At 43.0% G+C, this 19,773-nt stretch overlaps 1 protein-coding gene across 2 annotated transcripts; it reads left to right on the top strand.

The window, feature by feature from the left end:
* Positions 1-318: 318 nt before the first annotated feature.
* Positions 319-19,546, top strand: ADAMTS13 (ADAM metallopeptidase with thrombospondin type 1 motif 13). 2 transcript variants are annotated; one of them, XM_090121597.1, is made up of 30 exons: positions 319-619; positions 923-989; positions 1,824-2,104; positions 2,307-2,448; positions 2,827-2,966; positions 3,376-3,459; positions 3,546-3,670; positions 4,010-4,156; positions 4,474-4,608; positions 5,158-5,308; positions 5,965-6,069; positions 6,486-6,637; positions 6,756-6,819; positions 7,361-7,487; positions 7,707-7,852; positions 8,725-8,845; positions 9,536-9,616; positions 9,863-10,044; positions 10,477-10,612; positions 12,259-12,388; positions 12,591-12,780; positions 13,503-13,620; positions 13,974-14,103; positions 14,699-14,878; positions 15,434-15,638; positions 15,954-16,266; positions 16,605-16,751; positions 17,225-17,401; positions 17,740-17,924; positions 18,200-19,546. In XM_090121597.1, exons 1-30 carry the CDS (start codon positions 545-547, stop codon positions 18,356-18,358), a joined length of 4,395 nt encoding a protein of 1,464 aa, XP_089977723.1. In that variant the 5' UTR covers positions 319-544; the 3' UTR covers positions 18,359-19,546. The 2 variants fall into 2 exon arrangements, with proteins under 2 accessions (XP_089977723.1, XP_089977724.1); XM_090121598.1 differs by having other exon boundaries at positions 13,506-13,620.
* The last annotated feature ends 227 nt before the right edge of the window (positions 19,547-19,773 follow it).

Here is a 19,773-nt window from a genome sequence, read left to right on the forward strand (position 1 = left end):
TTCCGCTGCGGGGCCGGGGCTGCGCGGCGCCTCCTGGTGGCCAACGGCGGGGCGAACCATGAGGCGGGCGGGGCGGGCGCCCGAAGCTCTCACATGCGGTTCTGTGCGGGCTGGAGCTCCGCTGCGGGGTGTGCGGCCTGCGGGACGTCGCCCTGACTCACAGCCCCCCCGAGGGGCTCTGGTTGGGCTGAGGTTTGGCGAGCAGGAACGCACGGTTCGACAAGTCAGAGCCCTTTCCCCACACAAATCGCTCCTTGTTTATTTGGCTGCTGTAGCTGGCCCGAAGCTGCTCTCATTGCTGTGCTCTTTGGCTGTAATGAAGTTGCAAATGTTGTGCAAAAGCTCTCCCCCTCCAGCTGTTCCTGTAAATCCTCCCGCAGCAGTTCAATTCCCCCTCGACTGTCCCCCTCTGCAGTCGATCATCTCTCCTGTTTATTTAAACTCTGCGTTCTTTGCTTCCGTTCCACGTGATGCCTCAGACCGAACATTTTAATCACCCTTGGGCCAGAGATTGCTCTGCGGTGCTGCTTGCAATCCCTCCAGCATGATCATCAGTCTGACCATCCGAGTGCTCATAATGTTCCCTCTGGGGCTTTGCTGGCCCTCCATCCTCCGAGAGGTAAGCCTGACCTCCAGAAAGCTCCGTTTCCAGGAAGCCTTTTTTATTTCTAGGAAAAAGAAGAGAAAACACGACGTGTTCTAAGCCAAGATGTATCAGACCTCACTAATCAAGAAGATAAAGCTATTTCCTCTGGGTGGCCGTTGTGCAGCGTACACTTAGTGCAAAATAAAACCATTAGACCTTGGCATCGATGCTTGTTAAATTGTTTGCTGACGTTCCTTCCAGGTTCGTTTCGGTTAAATAATAACCTCGTGTCCATTTGTTTTACTTAAAAAACGTAAAGCTATCCTTCTTTTGCAGAGATTTCTCAGAGCTTTGGATGCAGATGATGTTTTCTCTTATTTTGGAACCAGCTCAGCGTCTGATGGTATGCAGAGCTCTTTCCTTCTTGATTTTGGAACATATTTGTCAGTTTATTCCTAATCCTGTACATTTGATAACACTAAGAACGTGTATTAACTAACCCTGGTCTGACATGCATTTAGCATTTCTGAGTTGCATTGCTCAGTGAGGTAATCCATGTCTCAGTGTGTAAGTGATTGAAGAACTGGGCCAGCATTTAAAATCTACTTAAGAAGCTATGACAAATCTTTTTCAGCTGTAGTCCTTATTTTCTATATCAGTATTTTTTTCTACAAGATTAACAGACCTAAGTCATCCGAATGGGAAGGTGTAGACTAAGAATAGCTTCAAATACACTTATTAATACTTTGAAATGCATAGGTGGAGCATTCTGGGTCTGGATTGTTCTGGATAGTTCAGCATAAAGGTACATTTTGAACTGTCATGTTCTTAAAGCAAGGATGCTGTCAATTTGTGAGTTTACCTACTGCTGTTTTCAGTGTCTCTGTTCAGTTTATGGTAATTCTCACTCTGTAATATTTAACATCTGAGGAAGCAAATCTGTCTCAGACTTTGCCAAATGAACTGTTCTCATTGACGAGGGAGGGAAGCACAGATCATCCAGGAGCCAGTTCCAGAGCTGTTGTCTGTTCCCAGTCTGAGTACCTCACTTTGGAACAGATGAAGAGACAGAAGTTCTTTGCCTATTGACAGAATGACCTCAAAAGGCCGTAGCTGTCATTCAGAGAATAATTTTTCCTAAGAAGACAGATCATTACGTTTCTTTTCCACGTATCATTGTTTTTCATGACTATTTCCCTTGTTCTTTTTGTTTGTTTGTTTGTTTCATGTCTTTCAGTACCTGAGTTTGTTGTTGCTCAGCTGAATTGCCCTTGTAAAGAAGAGCAGATTGGGCTGATATGTCGCATCCAACGCTGCTCCATTAAGGCTTGGGGAGAAGTGTACACCTTCGAATTTCTAGAGGACCATACCCTTCTTTCCTCTTCCTTTGTGATCAGTCAAGTGGTGAACTCTTCCTTTAGCTTAATAAAGCGATTCTCAGGCAACTGCTTTGCAGGTGGAAATCTATTGGCACCTCCTGGGGCTGAGTGTAGAGTCACTTACTGTGAAGGGCAGCTGGTGAGTATGCACTGAGCTTATCAGCTTTTCTGCAAGCATTTACAGCCTTTGCAGGCTTGCAGCTTGAAACCCCAAACATGTGTGAACCATCCATTTAATAAGTCTGAGCGTTACAAAGAAGAAACAGGAAGGATATGGCACACGGTTCTCTGTTGTAGCAAATGTCTGCAATAACTCAGAGGTGGAATTTCATCTCCTCTAGCAAGGAGTCATTGTTACAGATGAAGAAAAGATTCATATCAGGCCTGTCAAAAGCAAAGATACTGCCCTGCTGAAGGATCTTGGCTTCTCCAGTCCCCACATTCTCTTCAGAAGTGCTGGAACAGGGGCAAAAACAGCAAGAGGTAAGATGTATGGAGAGGAACCTCTGGCAGTTCTTCTTTGACAAACTGTCTTCTGGTAGTGAGGTTGTTTGAATGAGGAGAAAGAGAGGAAGGTTTGCATCTGCAAGTCTATGATTATACTTGATGAATGTTACTCACCTTACTGAGTTGTAAATACTGCAAGTTTTCAATTAAGTGTTTGTTATTTTGATAATAAAAACTTGTTATCAAGGATGAAGACAGGTGAAAGAAACCATCCGAAGTGGGAAACTTAGGCAAGTAAGCACAGAAATGGTCTTCTAGCAGAACTATTTTAGTCTTTCAGGAAAAGAGAATGGACTTATAGAATCTTCTGTGCTGCCTGGCATTTTAAACTCTGTGTCCCTTTTTGTTGCTCAGCAAGGCACTTTGCTCCTCGCCTACAAAAGAGGGCTGATGGAACTGTCAAACATCTGGAGCTGATGGTTGTAGCAGGTCCTGATGTTTACATGTACCACCAAGAGGACACGGAGCGATATATTCTTGCTAACCTGAACATTGTGAGTGTAGCTTTCTGTTTGGATTGCTGTTCCAGTGTGAGATCTCCTACTGTTGCTAACAGATTCAGTTCTGTGAGTGTTCTTTCAGGGGTGTTTGTGGTTCTCTGCTCCTATTAGAGGGCACTGCTTACTTGTAGGGTGTCTCTCTGTGTCTCTTTGGGACTGTCCAGCAAGCTTACCCTTGTAGAAGGAGCTGCATGATAAAAGTGAACGTTAGAAGATCTTCATTCCATTACTGATCTAATTCCATATGTAATATCAGGCAAAAGTTTATATGTGTCACTTCCTGGTTTTGTGTTTGTCCTTATAATTACCAGATGTGTTACTTTTGTAGTGAGTACACCTCTGTAAATGGGAACAGGTATTGAGAGAGGTGACTACCTTATGGAATCTTTCTATCACTTGACAGGGGGCAGAACTGCTGCGAGACGCCTCACTGGGTGCTCATTTCAGGGTTCATTTGATGCAAATGCTTGTTTTGAGAGAGCCAGAGGTGAGCAGGGAGGATTCTGCTCGAGTGTTGTCTGGGGTGGGTTGTTAAACCTTTATGCAATGTGCAAATGTATGCTTTAATTGTAGGTGAATGTGAACATCACAACAAATATCACCTCCTCGCTGATCAGTGTTTGTGAGTGGAGCAAGAAGGTCAACCCCCAGAATGACTCTGATCCCCAGCATGCTGACATTGTCCTGTATGTGACCAGGTACTGTAATTAATCCCCCCTGTCCTGTCAGAGGCTGGAAGTCAAACCACTGCTGTCCAGTCACCAGCACAGTGACACTGATTTGCACAGAGCCTTTGAAAATGGGTTGATTCTTCTGTTTGGAGCTGATTCTCCTGTCCTTAGTGTAGTTTGGCATTCATGGGACTCTACTCCTACCATCCTGCCCCAGGGAGTTCTATATTTGCAGGAAAAATGCTAGCTAGCAGTCAAAATTAGGTCAGGAAGGTGCAAATAAGTTGTTTTTATATATCTAGTCCTGACTTTATTAGTTGCAGTGGTTATTTGCTTTTTCTTCTGGATGTGTCTCCCTTATTTTAGGTTTGACCTGGAGTTACCTGATGGGAACAAGGAGCTACGTGGAGTGACTCAGTTAGGTGGAGTCTGCTCCTCCTCCTGGAGCTGTGTTATTACCCAGGACACTGGCTTTGACTTGGGAGTCACAATAGCCCATGAGATTGGGCACAGGTCAGTAGGAATGCCCCAGAGTAGCACAATGTGTTTTATTCAGGGAAAAACAATCCCTATTTTAAAGGATTCAAGAGAAAGAAAAGGATCTCTTGTCATAACATTGGCTTTCCTATAGATTATTTAAAACTCTTGTAAAGATTTCCTTGCATTTCTGCAAGTTCTGGAACAATTACAAGCTTTTATGACAATTGTAGTAGGAAAGGCTCTGAAGAGGGAGCTTGGCCCTTGCTTAGATAGTTAGAGATAACAGACGTGCTGCAGGAACACAAAACCTCTGGGTTCCTTCTCAGAGCACAGTGCTTTTTCTGTTACAGTCTTGGCATCCCCCATGATGGTGAGGGGAATCAATGCAGCAGCAGTGGTTACATCATGGGTTCAGCAGGGAACCATAATAGCATTGACCTCGTCTGGTCACAGTGTAGCCGAGAAGAATTCCTGGCCTTTGTCAGGTAAGAGAATGGTCGAGTTTTGTGTGCATGTGTGGGAGCACCTCCCTGTGCTGCCAGCTTAGGAAAGAACAGGGAAGTACAAGGAATAAAACAGAACTTTCTTAGAAAATGAAGAACTGTGATGTACTTGTTTGTTTGTTTCTTATCACTTGAGGCTGTTGCTGAGGTTAAACCCAGTCTTTTATTCAAGTAGCTGGAAATTAGTTTGGTTAGTGACTAACAGACCTGGGCTGTCTTGAACTCCTCAGACACTTTTTCAGCTCGGAAATGTTATTTAAAACATCAGAAAATCTAGGTTTAAACATACGATGTAGGCTGTGAGCTGTCTGGTTGAACAAGCATGGATTTTTGTTTTAACTTCAGCAGCGGGGAACTGTGAGCATCTCCAGGCAGCTGCTGCAGCTAAATCTATCACAGCCCACAGTAAGCATGTGTTGTCTGGGAAAGCAACAGCCAACTCCCAGAATGAAACTCAGCAGAAGTTTGCAAACATGTCATTGTCCTTACTATGCACAGCTGGGAAAGTGATATTTTTTATGTCTGTATTAGCACAGGCCAAACAAACTGCTTAAATGACCTGCCGGACATGGAAGGCAGCATCCCTGGATGGAAGCCTGGCTTGTACTATGGAGCAGATGAGCAATGTAAAATAGCCTTTGGGAGTGCTGCAACTGCGTGCACCTTTACTGACAGCAATATTGTAGGTAGAAAGTTTGTGTGTCTTGTTGGGGGCAGCTGGGAAGTGTTGTGGAGCTAGCATTCAGGAGAAGAGGGCTAGGGATGTTATTATTATGCAGGGATTGAAGGTGCTTTTCTGCCACAGATTGTTTTGACAAAGAGCAAACCTTAAAAGGTTTTTAAAATGCTTTTCTTCTCTCCATCACTGCCTTTGTCTACACAAGGCTTCTTTAAGGTTTACACAGTACCCAGAACCTTCTGTCTGGGTTTGGTAGTGCTAGTACTGGCTGTGCTACTCAGGTGAGGTTTGGGTCCTGTCTTGGGGAGCTCTTGTTTGCTGGATCTCTTCAGCTTTCTTCCCTGCAGTTGTGCAAGTCTACATGGCTGAGAAGTGCAACATGGCTAATAGCTGCCATCTGGACACGTTTTGTTAATGAGGAAGCACTAATTTGCATGAAACTTTAACTGTTTTAGTTGATCCTCTTCTAGCATTACAGCTGATATTGCTGGTCATTTGACGTGCACACAACTTTTCACTAATAGCAGGAGAAATTAAGGAACTTGCTTGCATTTTTGGATAACTGTGGGGTAACCAACATCTGGGACATGCACTGAGCAGCTTTTGGGACTGCAGTGTTGATGAGTTACCTCCTGACCTCATTTCTCTTGTCACACCAGGATATATGTAAAGCTCTCTCATGCCATGTACAACCAGGAGACAAATCCAGCTGTACCCGGCTTCTTGTTCCCCTCTTGGATGGTACTGAGTGTGGCATCAATAAGGTAAAGAGGCTCCTGATGCTGGAATAATCAAAAATGGATGTGGGTGCTGTGGATTTGCTCTTTCTCAGCCAAGAAGCTAAGGCCATGAAGCTGGTATCAGCTGATCTTGATGTTTCCACGTTGTCTGTATCTCTGGAGCTGCTTTGCAGTCCTATAGCCTGATAACAGCTCTTCTCTAAGGCTTTGCTTTCTGCTTGAAAGAACATATCAGCTTTTTTTTTTTTTTTTTTTTTTTTTTGTAACTCCAACCTCATGTTAGACTATAATTAAAAATGGGACTCTTGTGAAAAAATGCCTCATTCATCTCTATGACAGACTGGCCTGCCTAAAGATGGAGATTTATGTCGTGCTTGTAGATGCCAGAGCTGCTGGGTTCATGAGGTGCTGCTGCCAATTTTGTGTATTCTTGGTCTTAGTGGTGCTCCAAGGGACAGTGCAGCTCTCTGAAAGAACTAAATCCCATGGCTGTAGTCCATGGGCAGTGGTCCAGCTGGAGCCCATTGTCCTCCTGCTCCCGCAGCTGTGGAGGTGGAGTTCGGATAAGGCAGCGGTTCTGTAATAACCCCAGGTAAGAGGTGTGGACCTGCAGTTTGCAAAGGCTTTTGGCCCTTTCAGAGCCAAGGAGTCTGAGCTTTGCTTGGCATGAGCCTGCTACTGTAGGAGAGTTCTTTTCCTGTCATTTTCAGGCCTGCTTTTGGAGGGAAGGAGTGCCAGGGGGCCAGCATTCAAGCAGAGATATGCAATACTCAGGTATGGCAGCTGATTGCATCTTCTGAGCTTTTCTCTTAATGCTGCTTAACCCTTTGAAAGCTGTGTGGATTGGGACTGTACTTTTTACAGCCAGTTGCTGTGGGAAGGAGAACTAAAATCTGGCATGCTGCTTCCCTCTGTCTGATGTATTTGTTCCACTGTGCCTGAAGACAACAGCATTATTTAATTGCATTGTTCACATGTAATGAAGCATTTCTCTTTACGCCTTTATAGTAGGACAAGCACTGGGAAAATAGAGACTCATTTAATGCTAATCTTCTTTGGAGGAATGTTTTTATGTTGGTCCTATTTTCCTTATCTTTTTTTTTTTTTTTTTTAATAAGCAGCAAAGAGCATCATCTGAATGCAATTCTTTGCATATCCTGCAGCCTCACTTTAAAGTGGTGCTCTTTATTTGTAGTCATTCTACTGTTTTACTTATCAGCCACTGCTTTCTGCCCCTAGCTAGTGGGTGAAATGCTGCTTAAGATTCTGTGCTTGGTAACTTTTCATTATCTATACAATTCTCTCTGGGATGTAGGCCTGTCCGATGACCCAGCTTGACTTTATGGCTGAACAGTGTGCAGCAACAAATTTAAAGCCACTGTATCTCACTGTAGGAGTGCCATCCTTTTACACCTGGACTTCTGCTGTTGGCTTTGCCAAAGGTAAGAAAAGGCTGAGAAACCCTGGTTTCTTTGTGGAGTAAAACATTCATGAGCCTTGCTGTATTTTTGAATCAAAAGGCCATTTCAATGATGCCTTTAGTTTCCAGGTGAACTTAGATACTCTCTTTGACAGATTCTTTTTAGCTTCTTCTTACTGTTTGGTGGTTGTATGTCCTCCTGAGAGGGGAACAACTTGCTCCTCATGTCTGCCTCCTCCAGGGGACACGCAGTGCAAGCACATGTGCAAGGCAATTGAAGATGAGTTCATGGTAAGCCGTGAGGACAGTTTCATAGATGGAACCAGATGTGAGCCTGATAACTCTGAAGATGGGACTTTCCATCTGTGTGTAGCAGGAAGCTGCAGAGTAAGTGACTGAGGAATCCAGGTGAAGCTCTGATGTAATCTGTGCTAAAGGAATCAGTTGAGTAGGATCTCACACCGAGTCCTTTCCAAAATAAGAGAATTTTTTTATTAGATTACTAATGTAGTTTTGTCACTGGATCCAATGCTCTCTAGATAAAGTACTTTACTAATTTCACACTGTTATTCCCCCAGTGTGTGTATCTCAGTAATTCCTCAGTGCTGACCATGTCGTTTTGTGTGTTGTTTCTTCACAATCCTAAGGTATACTTGTTAATTTCCCCCCCACTCCCCAGATTCTCCTGGTGTTAATGCTTTGTAATGTATTTCCAGCTAATGAACAGCAGAGGGCATAGGCATAATCTATTCTAATATCTGCCGTTTCATTGGCAATAGTGATAAATATGTGTGTTATGGCAGCATCCAAAGCCTCTAGCATAAATTCAGCAGTTGCACGTGTTTTGCTGCTAAGCCTGCTGAGATCCTCCTGCAGCATTGTGTGAATTTCTCTTGTTCGTGGGAATGAGGATAAAATCTCTGCTCTGAGCTCTGTGGGATTGAGGGCCAGGCTGAAGCATGTGAGCTGGGTGTGGATTTGGGGTTTAGGTCACAGGAGAAATCTTTCTGGGCTGCTTCTTATGGGAAAGTAGATGTCATACAATTAATGAAACTTTTTTGTGCTCTTAGCTAAGACTTTCCAATCCCTGGTTTTGTATGCTGCTGTACAAATGCAGACTTAGGTGTAAATGTAACTGTGCCTTAAATTCATATTACAGATGAAAAAGAAAGTTTGAGGAATTCAGGTAATGTTGCTTTCAATTGCTTGCTTTCTTTTCAGAATTAGGCCATTTTTAACAGACATTCCTTTTTGCTCAGGCATTTGGGTGTGATGGCCAAATGGACTCCAAAAAGGCTATGGACTCTTGCAAGGTCTGTGGGGGTGATAATACCACCTGCATGGAAGTGATTGGATCTTACACAGAAGGAAAAGCTAAAGGTGTGTAGTCCTCAGCCTTAGTGCTACCTGTAGGAGATGCAGAGCATATTAGGTGTTCTTAAGTTTCTTTGTGACCTCCCTTTCTGTTTTGCTTGTTCTCATTTTATGGAACATATGGAGATGGAGTTTGGGTAGCCAACAGAGAAGGCAGCTGAGGTCTGTAACAGGGGTATAGCTGTCGTGGGGGCATGGTGACTTCTTTTCAGAGTTCTTCTCTGGATAGGGACAAGAAATGTAGCTATTTGGAAGTCCTGCATGTTTATGGGATCTGAGAGCTCTATCAGATGCTGCCCGAGAGCATAAACATCCATTAGAGAACTGGTTTGGCTCTTTTAGTATCACACAGACATACTAGCATATAAATGTAGGAAGAACGAAAGATAGATGAGAACAGAACAGAAAATTCAGTTGTTATGTTGGCTCTTTCCATCACTACCATTGTGTTCAAGCTGGTAGAGCTAAGGTCAGTGTGAATTTAAGCCTGCTGGCCTTTGATGTTGTATCTTTATTGAATGAATATTGCCTATATAACCCCTGCCTGCAATGAGTCCTGTTGCTGCCTACAAGGCTTGTCCTCCAAGAAATATTTTGCTAATAAGGCAAAGCTGGGTTGATCTGTAATCCTCTGCCTTTTTCAGACAGCTACAGGAGGGGATCATGACCATATGTTCTTTCTTTCCACCTTTTCAGAGTATGTTACATTTTTGTCCCTGCCTTATAATGCCACCTCTGTCCATGTTATCAATCAGAGACCACTCTTCGCACATTTGGGTGAGTTAAATGAAAAGGAGAGGTGGGAGTACAGGCAGAGCTCAAACAAGTTTGTGAAAACAAGCAGGCAGGATCTGTGAGGGAAGTTCTGGGTTATGCAGTTTGTTTGTTGTGGGATGCTCTCTTTTGGGATATCTGATTTAAATCAAACTGGTTTCTAGCAAATGAGCAATCTGTGGCTGCCAGCACTGAGGGATTCTGTCTGCACCGTATCTCTTAACCTCACTGCAACTTTTGTTCTTCTAGCTGTGAAGGTAAAAGGTGAATATGTGGTTGCTGGAAAGGGAAAAATCTCATTGAATGTCACCTATCCCTCAGTTCTGGAGGACAGACAGATCAAATACAAAGTGTTTCTCACCGAGGACAACCTGCCAAGCCTGGAGGAAATCCATATGGATGGGCCATCACAAGAAGAAATTGAAATACAGGTAAAGAAACAGCAGAGTTGGAAAGGAGCTGGTCAGAACTGGCCATACTGAGTTTGTGTGGCTCTGTTGAGTACAGTCAACAGAGATGCAGTGGGCTTTGTGCCCGAGACTGCTGGAGCTGGAGTTCAGTAAGAGCAATGGTCATCTTCCTGGGTAGTGCTGAGGTGTGCTTCCTGCAGGCTTTCTGCAGGTCTAGGGAATGGGTATGTGTGAGAAAAGGCATACTAAGTCAAACCTGTTGCTTGGCTTAAATCTTTTTTTTTTCACTGCCTAGTGCACAGAATTCACTCTTACTGTACCTTGGAAGAACTGGTTGTTGTAGCATTGAGGTTCAAGACTGGATAAGAATGAAGGACTATCTTCTCTCATGTCTCTCCTGAGAAGTGATTGTGAGTTGATTTGTGTATTGACCACCATCTTTTCTTTTATCAGGTTTATAGAAGGTATGCAAAAGAATATGGTGATGCCACCAACCCAGACATCACCTTCAGCTACTTTGTGCCAAAAGAGAATCTGACATACAGGTGGATTCCTCAGCAGGGGCCGTGTTCAGTGACCTGTGGAGGAGGTGAGGCAGGAGTATCTACTTCTTATGAAGGTCTAGATAGGCTTTTAATTTGGCTGGCTGATATTCACCCAGTTCTTCAGAAATGAATGTGACTTATCAGTGTTAGATACTTACTTAGAAGTCATTAAATGGCTGAAATTAAATGTAAAGCGAATTACTGACAGTGAACTAGAGCTGCCAGTGCTAAAGTGAGTCAAGGAAAAGAGTAGTACAGGATTTGAATTAAATTAGCAGATTGGCAAATGAGCTGAATCATCCAAATGGTATTGAAAATGTTTGATTCAGAAGAGGATTTTTAGATTGGTTTTGGCCTACCTTCTGGTTTTAAGACTAAATAATTCTCTCAGATTTTTCAAAGTTACCGAAGACTGTAATTTGGTTGAACATCAAACATTTGAGACCACAGTGGTATCTGGTGTCTAGTTAAAACCTCAGAGCTAATTATACAGCTTCCTTTTTAGAATTCTATTCCTTTGTCATGGCTAATCCTTCCTGTCTCCCTGTAGAAATCATAACACAGATTGTAACAGAACACTCTGGTAGATGGTTTGACATCTTGTTTACCACACACTGCATGTGACACTGGCAATTTTCTCAAGACATTTATGAAAAGAATTTAGTAATACGTTAATGATCACTTAAAGAAGTCATACTTTAAGACTAATTATGTCTGGACTGTTTATCCCGCAGTAGATTCTGTAGGTGAAGTGACTGCTGAATTAGAGAACTCAAAATGCTGTAATGTGTAAAACCCTCACGGCCCTAGTAACAAACAGAAAAATGAAAAAGCTAAGACTTTAAGGAGCAGAAGACATTGAGAAACCAAGAGAAAATTGTGTCTTGAGAGCTGAAAGCTGAATTCAGGCCTTCCTCATCAATAAACATTAGAATCGTAGAATCACCAAGGTTGGAAAAGACCTCTGAGATCATCCAGTCCACCCATCCACCTATCACCAATATTTTTCACATCATTTGAAAACCAGGAGGGTAGTGAAAAGATAACATTGCTGTCTGATTCTTGACTTTTTCTTCACAGAGTCATGTTCTTTGGGATGCAGGAATGCCTTGTGGGTAGCTCATCCACTGCAATGGAGACTCTTTGCAGTTTATCCATTGAGCTTTGTACTGTAATGTCTTTCCACAAATCTGGGGCAAGTTTATTTTAAATTGGGCATCTTTTTATGTTTAGTACTGTTAAAAATCTTGTTTATGGGAGTAGATTATGAATATTCTATGACTTGCATGCCACAGGCACTGAAAGTCTGCAGTTTCTCTCTGTTTTTCCCTCGTCTGGTTTTGGATATTGATGATCACACACGGGCTGTGTGATGGTATGACATGATTAATTCTACAGAAAGTCCAATGACTGACTGCTAGGGCATCTTTTCAGCAACCTTTCCTTCATCAATCAGACATCAAGATCATTAGAAGTAATTAGATCAAATTATGATTGATAACCTTGTTCTTGCAAACGGCCAGTATAAGCAATCTTTCTATTTTAATAGTGGATTATGCATCACCCTTCTCATCTTCTGGGATATACAATTTCTTTTTCTTACACAGATACTTTGGTTGAAGTGAAATTACAGGATCTTCCTAGAATAGAGGTAAACTGTAAATTTCCTTCCTTTACTTACACATCCAAGGTACACGACTGGTGAACCATGTGTGCTTTGATCAGACGAAGAATGAAATAACAGAAAATCAGCTGTGTCTGGAACTCCTACAACCCCTTCCAGGGTATGAACCCTGTGCTGTGGAACCATGCCCATACAGGTCAGTGCTCCTGGAAGCTAAGCTGAATTCTTACTGTGCAAGGACTTAAATTTCCAGCATCCATCCTCTGTCACATCCAGGATAGGCTCTTGAAGTAGAGAAGCTGAATATTTGTTTGGCCCTTTTCTGCAACAAATGTCATGAGTAATAAACCTCTATGATTCAGATGAGAAATAAGGTGATACAATTACTTCCCATTTAGGTGGAAGATATCTCAGACAGATGAATGTTCTGCTGTCTGTGGAAGTGGTGTTGCCCAGCAGAATTTGACCTGTGTTCAGTTTCATAATGAATCAGAGACTGTTGTGGATGACAGCTTATGTTCTGCACAAGAAAAACCACTCTCCATTGTGCCGTGTGTGGTTAATGTCTGCCCTTTGGGATGGGACAAAGTGAGTTTATTAGCTTGGCATTTGGGTGAACCAAGAGCTTTGCACTTGTGATCCACGTGAGGCTATCAGTTAGAAGGAACCACTTTATCAGTGGAGTCTGGGAGGGTGGTTTACACAAAGGAAATTTGTCCAATTAAAGGTTAATTCTGTGACTTTAGAGAGCTCTGTCCTTCTTAATTTATGCTGCTGGATTCCACAGTTATTAGCAGTGGCTTGTTTATGGCAGCTGTGGACTATATTCCTTCTTTGTTTCTCCTCAGACTCCAAAAAAAAAAAAAAAAAGAATTAAAAAAAAATCAGAAACTCAAATAACCTTTGTTGCACTGATAAATACATCACTGTCAAACAGAGAGGTTCTGATGTGAGAGGGAAGATTGCCAACAGGGAAGAGGGCTTCTCAGCAGTGGATCACAGATCCAAATCCATTCTGGAGAACCACTGCCAGGCTTACACTCACAGAGGGAAAGAGACTGCTTTAGGCATCTCTCTTCAGTCTCAGGTATCTCTATTCAGCCTCAAGTAGTGTGAATTAGGTTGGCTTTGGGCTGTTGGTTGCCTTTAGCTATTCTTGATGTTTGAACTTGTATGATCTGCAAAAATAGAAAAAGTGCTTAAATATGCCTCTGTGGATTTGATCTGGAGGTATCCCCTGCCTTCATTAGATCAGGACTCTGGGAAAACAGGTGTCAGTGTCAGCCTGGTTCTTTTTGCTCTGTTCTGAGGAGGAAGACGTGGGTTTGCTTCAGACTGCAGAATCACCTGGACATATCCAACTGGAAAATCAGAGTGTTTATGTCTGGAGCCCTCTAGCTGGAGAGTGTTCAGTGTCCTGTGGTAGAGGTGAGATCCTTCAGTGCTGCAAGAAAATGTTACCTGGGTGTACGTGTGAGCTCAGAACCTAAGAACCCCAGGGAGCTGATCATTTCCTCCCGACAGATCAATGTGCATGGGTAGCTGTGATCACAATTTATTTTGTATCTCAAAAAGAGACAAGGAGGTCTGGCTTCAAATGGGAAATGGGTGGTTACTGCTGCCAGAGTTGGGAAAATGGGTGGAATGAGTATGCCTGGACAGTTTTCTTGTCTCACAGACAAAGATATGAGTGATACTACTTTTATCACTATGTGCTTATTTTCAAACATTTGCATGTATGCAATGTGGTAGGGTGTTTTTTTCTTTTTCCCTTTTTCTAGGTAAGACTCAGATACAGTATACGTGTGTGGCTTTTGACACCAAAGAAAAAACCCAAGAAGAAAACTGTCATCCAGTAGCAAAGCCGGAGAGCAGGTTGGAAGATTGCAATCTCAGTCCCTGCCCACCAAGGTAAAGCAGTTACCAGGAGACAATGAACCAGTGAGGTTTTTCCTTCTTCTATGTATGCCCAGTGACGTGGCTTGAGCTACTCTGGGGATGTTATTTTCTTCTTCTCTGCTTTGAAAGCAAGAGATTGCCCTGGCCAGACAGCTCCAAAAACAGTAGCAGTGATCCATTCTTATCAAACTCAGAGTGTTTTCTGGATTGGTAAATTCTCAATAAGAACTAAGTGAAGTCTTTGGAGTTTGAGTCCATGGCAAACCTGAAAACTTCTTGTTCCTTTCTTACTCTGAGAAAGTGGGAACAAATCTGTAACTGGAAAATTTGGTGACATACATGCCAGCTACAATAAAGTAGCTAGTATTATATACTCTAAGAATCTGGGATAGCTGCTCTGAGAACTAAAGGAAATTGATTGCACTTTTCTGAGGAACTACAGCAATGCAGACTGTAATCAGTGAGGTGACTGATATCTCTCAAATATTAGCAAGTGTGTACATGTGCATTAGCAGAATTCCAGGTGTACTTTGATAGAATTGGATTCAAATTCCAGGGAAGATGGGTGAGAGTTGGAGATACTCACTGGTGGCTGTGTTGTTCTTAGGTGGCATTACAAAATGGGCTCATGCAGTGCAAGCTGTGGAGGAGGTGTGATGCAGAAGGTCCTCTACTGTGCAAGGGAAACCAGAGAGAAGGAAGAAGAGATTGTGGCAGACAGTCAGTGTGATGGTTTGCCTCGTCCACAGGAGCAGGAACTGTGTAACTTGGAGCCGTGCCCCCCAAGGTCAAAATGATGATAAGGGCCACATGGGCAATTGTCTGTAAATGTGTGTGGTGTGATCTAGGCTATGGCTTAGGATTGTAAAATGGGGACTGGAAAGCTACTGGTATCTGAGGTTTGTTTTTTTTTTTGCATGCTACAGAATGCCACTCCCAAGATGAACTGACCCTAAGTTGGTTTCTGATCTGGCTGTTCAGAGTGGTGTGCATTTTGGAGGGAGATATGATTAATTTTGCTGTTAAGCCTGTGTATGTCACCCTGAGGGAAATTGTAATGGACATGCAGTAAGACTCAATTTGGAGTCTGTGTGTTTCCTGTAAAATGCGAGTGCCCTTCCTTTGGACCCCACACCAAACCTATTCCAGAATGCCTAACCTTGCTTCAGAGGCTGCCTTGTAAGTACTTAGGCAGCAAAATGTGTGAGGTAAAGGGGTGAAGAAAGCTGCTGAGAAGCAGAAAGGAGAGAAGAATGAGGGAGTTGCATTACATTCCCTATGGTGAGAAACAGTAGAGGGTAGGGTTTCATCCTTGATTTTTCTCCTCCTTGTCCTTTGTCAGATGGAAGGTAACCCCAGGGGGCCCCTGTTCCTCCAGCTGTGGGCTTGGCTTATCTGTTCAGCTGGTCACCTGTGTGCAGATTCAGCAAGGCAAAGAGATTTTGCTGGAGCAGCATTCATGTCCTGTGTCAGAGAAGCCCCTTACCACCATTCCCTGTGTCATCCGAATGTGTTCTTATGAATGGAGCTTCAGCGAATGGACAGAGGTATCACGTTTTTCCAGCTGTGTAATAACGACCTTGGGCATGTTTTCTTCTCAAATGCAGATCTTTTTGGATTTTTTTGGGGAGCAGTCCTGCAGTTCAAGGTTATAGTTTAGAGAGTCCCTTAGGAGATAGGCCAGCTTCATTATTTCCATCTTACAGATGATGAAACTAAAGAACTGAAAAGTCAAGTGGTAGAACAGCATCAGTGTACAAAAGATCAGAATTCTGGATCATGCGTGAGCAAGCCAACGTTATTTATTTCTGAATACTAACTGAAATGCACGCATAAAGACCTATGGATTTCTTACTCTGCAGTGTTCAACTTCATGTGGGAATGGTGTTCAGACACGGCACGATTTCTGCCTCAACCGGCTCACTCGTAAGCACGTGAGCCCCATCTTCTGCAGGCACTTCCCCAAGGCCATTGTGCTGCGTGGCTGCTCTGCAGGGCCCTGTCCTGAGCAGGGGGTGGACACCAGGCTGCATGGAGCAGAACTGCAGGCAGTGACACCAGCCATGCATCTGATGACTACTGCAAATGCTGAAGGGGCAAGATACAAAGGCCTGATTCTTCCTTCAGCTGCTCTGCCAGCTGTCCCTCAGGAACAGATGAAGGAGATCAGTGAAGGTGAGAAAACTACCAAAAGGTACAGATGGGTGCTAAGTGTGTGATGGGGTTCCAGTGACCTTATGGGCATACAGAGACAGGAGCACAGAAGGAAATGCTCCTGCTTACAGGGGACAGCATGCCATGAGCTCTCCATGCTATCTAAGCCAGGAACAATGACAGCCTTCCGTTGGCTTCCCAAGGCTCTTCTGACTTGGGACTCTTTGGGCAGCAGACTCCCACTGTGCTTTACCCAGAAGATGGACATACGTGATGCTCGTCTTTTCACAGTGCCATGAGAGGAATGAGTGCAGTGTTTTAACGGCTGGATGTGTTTCTCATCTGTCTCTGTTGCACAGGCATCTGTGGAAAGCTCTTTCTTAATACCAGTGGGGTCATCAACATGACAGGTGTAGAGAGCAGTGACTGCACTGTTGCTATTGGACGTCCTCTAGGAGAGGAGATCACAATCAATGTTCTGGAGAGCTCCCTCAACTGCAGTGCAGGTACTGCCCAGGGCTAAGTGGGAACTATCTTGAACTGTTGGGAAATGTGCAACTCATTTTCCTGCAGGCTTTTGGTGCCCTGACTAGTTCTTGCTATCTTGGATGGAGCCTGCATAATCTCTGAAACCATTTTACAAGTTTTTCAATTTCACAAAGTCTTTGCCAGATAAGATTAACCTAAGATGATATCTTTCCTCTCCCTGCATGATGATTTCTTATTTGTTTTGTTGGTAGATATGGGATTAAAGTACCTTATGGGGTTAAAGATGCCTCCTACTTTGGCCTGTTAGAAACTCTGCAACGTACCCTCTTGTTGGAATCAGTACAGATAGATTAGTTAACTGTTTCATGAGATAGGGACAAGACATAGAAATTATTTGATTTGACCCATGTAATATGGGAAGCTGAACTGCATTCAGACCTGTCTCACTTGAAGTAGAAGTGTTTCTAGTCCCTGTGCTCATCCATTCCAGGTGAGGTTGTGCTGTTTTCCGGACGAATGATGTGGCGGATGGGCTGCAGGAAGCTTACTTTGTCTCTGATAAATTCCAGAACAAATACATTGATTGTGAAACAGCGTGTTTTGCTGCCAGGAAATGGGGTGGTTCTTCAGTACAACAGCAGAAATGCGACCAAAAAATATTACCAAGGTACTTCACTGGAAGCTTTACTATTGCTTTAGATTTAAGGGACCCGTGACAAGATCTGCGGAGTTCCACAGGTCATGTCTGTCTATGGAAGTCTATTGAAGCCTTGTTCTGTCTCTAAGAGCTAATTAGCTCCTCTTCAAGGAATGTTGGAATGGATATTGTATATGGACTACCTTTCTGTTTTAAAGGCAAGCTCTCTGCAGGTGTTTGCTGATGCTTGGAGGTTCCCAGATGAAAATCCTTAGAGAATGTTTTCCGCCTGCATTTAATTTAAACATATTTTTCCTGTAGATACTGGACATTTCCACTAAATCATTTTCTCTTCTGCTCCCTCTCAGAATGTGACAAGCAGCTGTTTGGTCCCCATGGTGAAATAGTGAATCCTACTCAATCACCTGGTCAAAAACAAGAAGTGGTGTGTCGGACCTTCATCAACGTGGCTCCTCAGCATCACATAGCAATCCGAGGCCTGTATGTTGACCTGAGCCATGAGAGCAACCAAACAAACTTTAATTACATCCTGGTGAGTTGGAAACATAGAGGAGGTGGTTTAGATGGGTGGGGACCCAACTGCTCACTGGAGATTTCTATCCAGGTGCCAACTTCAAAGCCCAGGATGGCCAGACTATTGTGTAAATGTAGAATTGAGTGAGCAATATTGAATTCTACCATATTTTGCTCTAACATTTGAATAGGGCAGCTTTTCCCCTGAGTATCCAATTGGCAAGACCCCGGTATTTTGTGTGTACTTGAGATGTAGGCTGCTGTGATATAATGGTTTGGTCTTTCCTCATCCAGATCCGTGATGTAAGCACCATGAAGACAATGGTGTTCCGTGGGAAACAGCAATTTTTCTGGCAATCAACAGGAAGCCAAGCTGAAATCGAATTTCATGAAAACGTTAAGGATCACCAAACCAGTTTCTGGGCTGAATATCATGCTGCTGAACCCAAATAAAATGGATCAGGGCCACTCCACTGAGAAAGACTGTGCTCCAGTTAATCACTGCTGCCTGTTCACTGCTTGATGTCACATAAGTCATTTAACCTTTTTACAGCTATTTCCCCATCTATTGAGTAAGAGCAGTTTATTGACTCCATTGGGATCTCCGTTAATACTTAGAAAATTTATGCAAAAGCATGTAACCTCCAAGTATTTCACAAATAGTTCTAATGTAGATTTTCTACGTTAATTATTAATGCATCTCATTTGGCTGAAATTAGTGACTTGGACACTGAAGTCTCAAGGTCCTGCTTCTGTTTATATGCTGTGACTTTTTAGGACAATCATTTCATTTCTCAGTGACTTAGAAACCTCTCTGTACCACAAGTTAGTTATGGTGATGATTTAACAGTGAAGTTTACTCTCCTGCAGTATAAATGCCCACTGAAAATGAAGCCCATTGAAATTCTGGAAGATGAAAAAGAAGGCAAAGATGTGTAAGGAGATTAATCCTCCTGAGTCCTAGCAGCTTGAGAAATGTATGAGGGCAAGACGCTTTCTTTGCCCAGAAGGATAGTGCAACACTAGGGAAATTCACCTAAAATGCTGATGGAATCTCCATCATGGAGTATTTTCAGGACTTTGCTAACCAGTGGGCCTGGTTAACTAGAGCAGTTGGCCTGGTTGCATGGGAGGAGTAAATGACATCCAGAGGTCCCTCCCCAGCCACCACATCTATGATTCTGCTTTTATGTATCTAACAGTGGTGCTAGTACTTCTTTTCTGTGGGAAAATGAAATAATCCTGTCTCTTAGTGATGAGTTTCATGCTTAGAGATATTTCTTCAGATAATAACAGTAGCTGTGCTAATAATCTGCTTGTATCTGCATCTCACAGGAACTGTGTCAAGAGAGGCTGTTGAAACTGTGTGATACAAGTTGTGGCAGGAAGATGTGCTTTAGAGTAGCAACAAATATTCACTCAAGATTGTCTTATATATATATTTAAAGTTCTTTTTATTTAATATTTTTAACCTTTTCAACAGTTCTCTACTTTGGTACCAATCTATCATCCTCATCAACATCCCAATATCCTACAAAAGAGGTTTTTTTCCAAACCTGGAGCCTGGCTGGATGTACCTGCCTCTACACTTCATGATAGATGCAATAAATGGTTCTGCTTGGGCAGTTTTAATGCTACCTCTGCTTTCTTTCCATTGAATTTTCTGATGTCTTTTTACAACCACAAAATCTTCTTTTCTTCTGTCTTCTTAGTGATTATTTTTGCTAGTTCTGCCTGGATTTGTTTGGGTTTTTTTTGCTTGCCAGCCTTCAGATTTACATTCCGTTCCTGGAAGAGCTTGAAAGAGCTTTAAGCAAGATCCTTGAGGAGCTGAATATATCAGCTGTCCCACTGCAGTGTGTGGGTGA

Source organism: Phasianus colchicus, chromosome 19 (genome assembly GCF_987193195.1).
Source record: "Phasianus colchicus chromosome 19, bPhaCol1.hap1.1, whole genome shotgun sequence".
Classification (NCBI taxonomy): Eukaryota; Metazoa; Chordata; class Aves; order Galliformes; family Phasianidae; genus Phasianus; species Phasianus colchicus.